The sequence below is a fragment of the Salvelinus namaycush genome, chromosome 5 (genome assembly GCF_016432855.1).
Source record: "Salvelinus namaycush isolate Seneca chromosome 5, SaNama_1.0, whole genome shotgun sequence".
In the NCBI taxonomy this organism is placed as follows: Eukaryota; Metazoa; Chordata; class Actinopteri; order Salmoniformes; family Salmonidae; genus Salvelinus; species Salvelinus namaycush.
Genome location: NC_052311.1, coordinates 49,737,740 through 49,746,331, shown reverse-complemented (window position 1 = coordinate 49,746,331; position 8,592 = coordinate 49,737,740). Strand labels below are relative to the sequence as shown.

General features: G+C 39.7%; 2 protein-coding genes across 3 annotated transcripts; both read left to right on the top strand.

Moving 5' to 3' along the window:
• The first annotated feature begins 257 nt into the window (after positions 1–257).
• Positions 258–2,091, top strand: LOC120048402 (1-phosphatidylinositol phosphodiesterase-like). Its single transcript, XM_038994351.1, has 2 exons — positions 258–336; positions 1,225–2,091. The coding sequence occupies exons 1-2, from the start codon at positions 281–283 to the stop codon at positions 2,060–2,062; spliced, it is 894 nt and encodes a 297-aa protein (XP_038850279.1). The 5' UTR covers positions 258–280; the 3' UTR covers positions 2,063–2,091.
• A 376-nt stretch (positions 2,092–2,467) lies between these two features.
• Positions 2,468–6,082, top strand: LOC120048404 (transmembrane protein 176A-like). 2 transcript variants are annotated; one of them, XM_038994358.1, is made up of 8 exons: positions 2,468–2,633; positions 3,835–4,033; positions 4,145–4,258; positions 4,527–4,583; positions 4,778–5,002; positions 5,291–5,413; positions 5,561–5,658; positions 5,924–6,082. In XM_038994358.1, the coding sequence occupies exons 2-7, from the start codon at positions 3,860–3,862 to the stop codon at positions 5,624–5,626; spliced, it is 759 nt and encodes a 252-aa protein (XP_038850286.1). In that variant the 5' UTR covers positions 2,468–2,633; positions 3,835–3,859; the 3' UTR covers positions 5,627–5,658; positions 5,924–6,082. The 2 variants fall into 2 exon arrangements, with proteins under 2 accessions (XP_038850286.1, XP_038850285.1); XM_038994357.1 differs by having other exon boundaries at positions 2,469–2,633; positions 5,561–6,081.
• Positions 6,083–8,592: the final 2,510 nt, after the last annotated feature.

Here is an 8,592-nt window from a genome sequence, read left to right as displayed (position 1 = left end):
TACGAGTCCACACCTATCCTTTATCAGTATGCTATAATTCTGTTGCCAATCTGCAGAGGTCAAAACACCAGCACCTGTGTGAAACTCCTTAGTCCAGAGCTGTATGTGAGTATCCCAGTCTTTAGCCAGGTGAAACATTTCAGTATTTCAGTCTTGGTATAGGAAAGCCATCTAGAAAAGGTAGGCTATATAGAAAATCAGGAGTATGATTTTTGGATTTGCATTATATTATTCATGTTTTTTGGCAGGTTGTTGAATGTTTTCCTCCTTTAACGTGACCATGAGGACCACTGGGAAAGCTCTGTTTTGCCACCTCTACATGTTACTGCTTTTTGTGTAAGTATGGCTACAGGTATTTAAAATAAGTCCCCATTAATTCCAGAATGTATATTGTAGGGGTTTACATTGTCCACTCTGAATCGAACCTAACATTTCTTCTTTTAGTTTAAACTTAATGGAAGTAGTAAAAAGTTTATGAAAAGTGAGCAAAATGCTGTGAGTCAATTGATGTTTTTGTGGTATCCCATACATATGGTGTAACGTGTACACTGGGAGTCAGGAAGCAAGTTCAGCGAGTGTATTTAATAAATAAATATGGAACGAAACAGGAGTGGTGTACCGACATGAAACATTGACGCCTAGGGATTGAACTAAAGGGAGTGATATGTAAGGTAATCAGGCAGGTGATTGAGTCCAGGTCAGTCTGATGACAGGTGTGTGTAATAATGAGCAGCCTGACGACCCCGAGAGGGAGTGTACGTGACATATGGCTTTGGTGCAAGTTGTAATTCACAGGGATACACAGATATTTAAGTAAAAGTAAGCATAGTCTGGACTGATTGTTTAAAAAAAATATATATTATATATTTTTTTATCATAGTTTCTTTATTTGGCTTTTCAATATTTTACAAACACTACCACCCTCAATCCCATGCTCCGTTGACTGATTATATTCTCCCATCTGTGTATGAAAAAGCATGGTACCTAAGTAAAGGCTCTCTTCAACCTTTCAGTCTCTATTATCTAGCTGATGACCTTTGATAAATGGTATGACATTAGTTGCAGAACAAGGTGACTTTGGTAAAGTGAGTACACTGCTCAGGAAAGTGCAAGGTGACATCTTTTTTTACTGTGAGCTTATACACCATTCATAACCCTCAAACACCAATATTTCGATGACAAACAAATGATGAGTCAATCCTTTGTTGTATGATTTACTTTTAGAGGTTTTTGCCAAGGAAAGGACCTCTTCTTCAATGACAAAAGACTCCTACTCCCAGAATCCTACAAGATTGGCTGGATGGAGGCCATTGATGACGACAAATTAATCTCTGACATCACCATACCTGGTACCCATGACACCATGGCTCTCTATGGAGGCCCAGCGGCAGAGTGTCAGGCCTGGGAGTTGGGGGATCAGCTGAGGGCCGGCATACGCTATCTGGACCTCAGGATATTCGCCTTTGAAAACAAACTCTATGTCATGCACTGGGTTGTCTACCAACACAAGTCGTTCTATGAGGTCCTTGACACGATCAGAGCATTTTTGTCCGAATTCAGAAGTGAGGCGGTTCTCATTAGAGTAAAGCCTGATTTGTTTGATAAAGAGAATGTTGAGGAGCTGATTGGAGAAATGATTATTGATGATACAGATGTATGGGTGAAGTCTGACATGCCAACTATGGCTGAGGCAAGAGGAAAGATGATATTTGTACAGAAATCCAGCTTTAAGCTGGGCATTCCTCTCTTGGAAACAGACAGCAAGGGTGACTATGAAGTTACGCATATTGCAGACAAGGAGAACAAAATTGTGAAACACTTGACACAAGCTTCAGGTGATTGTGGTGGGGATTATATCGTTCTGAGCTACTCCAGTGGCACTGGCATTGGCACACACATGTTTCTAACTCCCAAGAAGGTGGCTGAAAAGATTGACCCATGGCTCGATCAGTATCTGAGACAGTTCTCCAGTGACCACAGCAGTGCATGTTTCGGGGTGATTGCCATGGACTTTCCTGGTATCGACCTCATTCAAACAGTCATTAAGATCAATGATTGGTGAAGTGTTCACCCATGGAAGTCATAATTATATTGCTGTCTGAAATGTTAGTTGACACCATTAGATTAAGTCCAGCAACAACACATGACACATACTATACTTGATTGTGCTCATATTGAAAAGGAGCGAGAAAGAAGACTATGACAAAGTAAAGAATTTAGTGATTGTAACGTAGTATTGGCATGCGCTCTTAAACAACAATAATGAAGACTTGGCACTACACGTCTTTGTACTTTGCCCCTGCTTGCTCTATTAAAAACAAAGAAAATCATTAAAATGGCAAAGAACAACTATGGAGTCCATGCTTTGTGTGTGTGTGTGGTGGGGGGGTTCTTCAGTATGGCAGGAAATGACAGGAATCCATTATATGTTTATTTTTCAGTGAGGGAAGGGTTAACCTCTCAGGATCTCTTTAAAGTGAGGAGGAGGGCCTGTTGGGAACTAGCTGAGACTGGCTGAGCCCTCCCTACCAGCTACTTCCCTGTAAGGAAACCAAACTGCGCAACAAGCAGACTGGTCTGCCACTGTGATTGAACAGGACCTGTAGAGGTGTCCATCTCAATTGCAGGAACGGGTGAGCTTTTCTCTAAAATACATGTTGAATAATACGTTTTGAGTGAATTTAAATCTTAAATCTGTGTGTAGTTGTTTCATGCTCTCAAAAAGAAATGATGTAATTACAAAATAGTAAATAAATAGATTATATTAAACAATTCACACTGCAAAGTTCAGCAGTTATAATCTAAGCAAACATTTGTTAGGGTTTACATTCGTGAGTCAGGGGATGGATTTGATGGGGAACACCCAATGGTTGAGTTTGTTTTGCATGGCCGGGTGCTCCTGGTGGGCGGAGTTTGCGTATTTTAGACCATTCCATTGGTCTTTAAGTGAAATCTCTACACACCCGGGGCACCGGGACATGCCAAACGAACTCCACCACTGACAGACGGATGTGTAACTTCTGGATAGTACTGTATTTTACAGTACTGTTTAATCTGGTTTACTGGGACATTATATGGTATGTGTACTTTCTGCTGCTAACTAAAAATAAACACTATTTGTAAATACCTGTAGCCTACTGGTACAAAATGGGTGGAGTTCTTTCTAATTCAAAATGGCTGCCATTGATGGCATCGCCCAGGTGGGTGCTATACATTGTAAGTGGATGAGTGAGTTTCCCCCATATCTAAGTAAACAATCAGTGGCATAAATGCTTTATGGTAAAGTGATGCAGAATTGTTGTGCTGTACTGATTTGCTTGAATTCATAAGTTAATTGAGCAACATGGTAATACATTTGCTGTTTCAAGTCATTTCCCAGAAGGGGGAGTTATGTTGTGCACTTCCTGCTCATGTGTAGCAGAGGCTCTACACCCACTCATCACCACACTTTATGACATGCCCTTTCTCCTATCATCTTTCAATGAGGCAAGAGATTACCGCAATGAAGGAAAGCAAAGCAACAAAATAATGGGTAGATTCACTTTAATGTTGTCCACGTGGGATGGAACCTGTTAGTCACTATGACCCAATACACACTGTAGCAGTGACAGTAAGAGAGCCCTTATTTAGGTCATATTCAGAGTGCTGTACAATGCAATAGATTCTCTAACGGAAAGGATAGTTGGTCCTTTAAAAAAAAAATTGTATCCTACAGATACAACACAGACTTTTCCAGATGTTTTTGGAATGAATGTGCACCTTTTAACATCATGACAGTATAAGGCATACACACTTATTTTAACATTAAGGTGATTGTTCTGCCTTTTGTTTTAGAGCTGTGTAACCAAGAGTGGCCAGCATGTCAGTGACTGTGACCAAAGGTGGAGGGGTGACTGTATTTACTGTGAACTCTAAAGAAGGAAGCAGTTGGCCACTGCTGTGTCAAATACTTGGGACCTTGTGCTACAGCCCATCATGCTCTGTGTCCCAGGGACTGAGGAGGCTCCAAGCAAGTTCCCAGACAGCTCTGGGGGTAGGTGAACTAAAATAACACACACCACAACATACATGTCTATCATCACTGTGTTGCATTTGTCATCGGAAGTGAGAGAGAGATTTCTAAAATTATTATTTTCTTTCACAGACTATACAGATCATGGTGGGAGTTCTCAACATTGGCTTGGGAGCAATCCTTGTTAGCACGGATTATTCTAGCTCACTGCGATGGAATGGGGTTCCTTATTGGCTTGGTGGTGTGGTAAGCTTACTTTATTTTGTTATCGTTTACCATGTCATCATGTTTAGTATGGAAGCACGTGATTTCACTTGGAGTTATAACCACAGTAAACAAAACCAGGAAACATAAGTAACTGCCTACCCACACTTAGTCTTTTTTAAATAAAATAACAGGGTTAAAGTCAAATATCTGTTTTTTTCTTATGACATTTTTGTTATTTATAAGGACAAATAATGTGTTGATTGTAGGTTGTTCGTATTTGATTTTGATATGTGTGCCTTCTCCTTAGTTTATAGCCGTTGGCATCATGTGTATATTGGCTGAGAAGTTCCCCAGTCCCTGCTTGGTGAGTTGTTCACTGATGCACATACCTTTAACTCTTTCCTGTCATTCCTTAGCCTCATTCCCTTCCTCCATTGAACAATCATTCAATCTGATCCAGCTGAATTATAATCATCAACTGAATATCTGAGATATCTAGACCTCTGTGGTTTACTCAGTTGAGTCAAACTGGTTTTATATTCCCTGATTGTGTTTTAGGTGGGCATCAATGTTTTGATGAACCTGTCAGGTGCTGCTCTGGCCATTACTGGAATTGTGCTGTATGCTATAGACCTGGCACACTACAATTTCTGGTGGATTTGCAATGGTGACAACTACAACTGGCGAGATGACTACTATGGCGGCCAGGTGACAAAACCACCCAGTGATCCGGAGAGGGATAGACTCTTGGCGAAATGCAAAGATGCCAAGCAGATTGCACAGGTGAGTGCTTTTCAATTAAGTTTTTTAATGATATCCATCATGTGAGGAAGGTGTCCCTTGTCTGTTTTAAGTAAAATATATGAACATTTGATTAGAAGGATCAAACTGCTTAATTTAGCAATGAACATGTGTCCTTAAACAGAGATAGTGGGTACCATGTTTAAAGCACATTCTAATAGCTGGTATGCCAGTCTGTTTCTGTATTTTCCAGTGTTCACCAACAGCACTATCTTGCTAAACAATCCAGTCAACTGTCAATATGTTCAAATGTGTTTGTTCTACCATTAGATGTTGATGAATGCCTTGGACATCGTGCTCATCGTCCTTGCAGTCCTTCAGCTTTGTGTCACCATAAGCTCTGCGGTGTTGGGTATCAAGGCTTTGTACAAGAATGGAAAGGAGGGAAAAGAGGTATGAACAGAGAACCCTTGAACAGAGCGAATACAACGGCCATACAAATGGAAGTAGAATACGGATATGTAGATACACACACACAACCAAGGTAATGTTTGTTGTGTCCTGCCAAGTAATGTGTAACTTTGCTCTGATATGTTGCAGAACATCCGGGACCTGGAGCAGTATAAGCCTCTGCTGGAGGAGGTCACCACTAACCCTGCAGCTTAAAGAGCACTGATCTGATATACTTTATTGACCAGGTGGGGAAATTTGTCATGGATGATTAAAGAGTGATGCTGCTTCCACATGGAATACATAAATAAATAGAATGAAATGTATTCTACATAAATGGATCATCATACACCCCCCTCCACACCCACACATTTGTTGTTATACATACAGTATGTAGTACATATAGTTAACTTCCTTAATTTACTGTAACGCCTACTGTGATTTTGCTTTATTTAAATGACAACTGACACTGATTGTATGTCTTCATGCTTTTTGTATTTGTCATTTTTCCAGAACTGAAAGGACAGTTATAAAGGGGACTATATCAAGTTAATTAATGAATTGACTGTTGTATATTCATTTTTTTCTGCATTTTGATAATTTCTTACTGTATCTTTTATTCTGTTGTCCCCCCCCCCCCCCTCAAAAAAAATAAACTAACTTTCTTAGCTCAACAGTTTTACTGTTTTGAAACTGTACTGTCAGGTGGCATTCATTCCCATACAAACATACACCGTTGGTTGCTCATAGGTTTTCTTGGAGGTAAATATAGGTAACTGCCAAAATAAAGACAACACCAACATAAAGTGTTGCATTATCTACTAAGTTAATATATGCAATTGTTTTAAGATGGTCGTCATCAAATTGATAATTTAGCCACTTGAATTTGAGGACCCCTGTAGGTATATATAAAAAAATATATATATATATTTGATGAAACATTGAATTTGGCCTTTACTGCTATAATCCATAGAAACATTAACACATTTAATATTCGCAAAACAGACAGTCCAAAAATAAATCATAATGTTTTGAAGTATTTGTCCTATACCCTGGCGTTATGCAGTTTCTCTGGACCCCCGCAAGGTTGGAGTGGGCCCCCCACTCCCTACAATAAACATAAAATGCATCAGCCAGAGAGCCACTCACAAAATTTAGACTACCAACCACTGTCCATGGTGCTGAAATTGGGACATATCTATGCGGTTGCCTATCGGATCGATGATAGGCTTTCTGTGGTGCCAGGGCATGTAGCGTATAGCTTTGCTTTAGCAAATGGATACATGTTTATTGGTAGGCCTATTTGGTTGTCATTTTCTCATGTTAAGCTTAACATTTCACAAAGCTGTACACAGTGCCGCAAGGCTGCCATGATTTAACATTCTGGCTGGTGGCAACAATGTAAATAAGTTGGAAATTGAACCTTTTCACACGTGAGTCTGAAACGGTCGCCCCAGCGTGAGTTGTTTTATGCACGTGATGTCAGAATGCACTCACTGTTCCAAAATGTGATTATTACGCAACAGGGTAGTTAACATGCGCTGCCTACTAATAATCTATAGGCTGTGTTTCAACTTGTCAGTTTCAAATTATTTTCAAACAAGTTGTATTTTCCAACCGTTTAAATAGAGGTGTGTTAAGCCTCCTCATTAATTCACATTCAGTGTTGCGTACAATTTATGTTTGAGGCTTAACTGAGCCAGATAAACTTCTCTCTTCGAGGAGAGCCCACCGCACTTCACTCATGTTTGCACAAATCATGTATGCATATATTTGCTCAGTCCTTGCAGGAATTGGAACATTTTCCTTGCTGGTGCTAGCTTTGCCTAACTTGTTGTTTTCCTTACAAATAATAACTTTGGACATGTGTGAGTTCCTATCAAAGTAAGTTCCTTATTTTCTGTATATCGTGCTGTCGTTTCTACTGTAGGCGCATACTGCATGTACATTTGAAGTCGGAATTTTATATACACTTATGTTGTAGTCATTAAAACTCGTTTTTCAACCACTCCACCACTGTCTTGTTAACAAACTATAGCTTTGGCAAGTTGGTTAGGACATCTACTTTGTGCATGACACAAGTAATTTTTCCAACAATTGTTTACAGACAGATTATTTATCTTATAAATCACCGTATCACAATTCCAGTGGGTCAGAAGTTTACATAGACTAAGCTGACTGTGCCTTTAAAACCTTTTAGGGGTAGGGGGCAGCATTTTCACTTTTGGATGAATTGCGTGCCCATAGTGAACTGCCTCCTACTCTGTTCCAGATGCTAATATATGCATATTATTATTACTATTGGATACAAAAGACTCTGAAGTTTTTAAAACTGTTTGAATTATGTCTGTGAGTATAACAGAACTCATATGGCAGGCAAACTTCCAAACAGGAAGTGGAAATTCTGGGGCTGGTTGATGTTAAACCCATTGTCTATTCACATCCCAGTAAGATATGGATCTGCTCGCACTTCCTACGCCTTCCACTAGATGTCAACAGTCAGTAGAACGTGGAATGAAGCCTCTAGTGTGATGTGGGGCCGGATGGCAGCTATTTGAGTCAGTGGTCTGGCAGAATGCTAGTTCCTGGTTATGCGCATTACTCATGATATCGCCATGCATTCCATTACTCTGTAGACAAAAACGAATGCTCCGGTTGGAACGTTATTGGATATATATGATAACAACATCCTGAAGATTGATTCTCTACTTAATTTGACCAGTTTATTCGACCTGGAATATAACTTTTTTAAGTTTTCGTCCGAGTTCGCCTGGACCGGCGCCAGCGTTTGGACATGTGAACTAAACGTGCTAGCAAAAGTAGCTAATTGGACACTAGTAATGGACATTATCGAACAAAACAACTATTTATTGTGGAACTAGGATTCCTGGCACTGCATTCTGATGAAAGATCATCAAAGGTAAGGGAATATTTATGATGTCATTTCGTATTTCTGTTGACTCCAACATGGCGGAGAAATGTTGTGTATTTCTGAGCGCCGTCTCAGATTATTGCATGGTATGCTTTTTCCGTAAAGTTTAAAAAAAATCTGACACAGCGCTTGCATTAAGAACAAGTGTATCTTTAATTAAATGTAAAACATGTATCTTTCATCAAAGTTTATGAGTATTTCTGTTATTTGACGTGGCTCTCTGTAATTACTCCGGATATTTTGGAGGCAT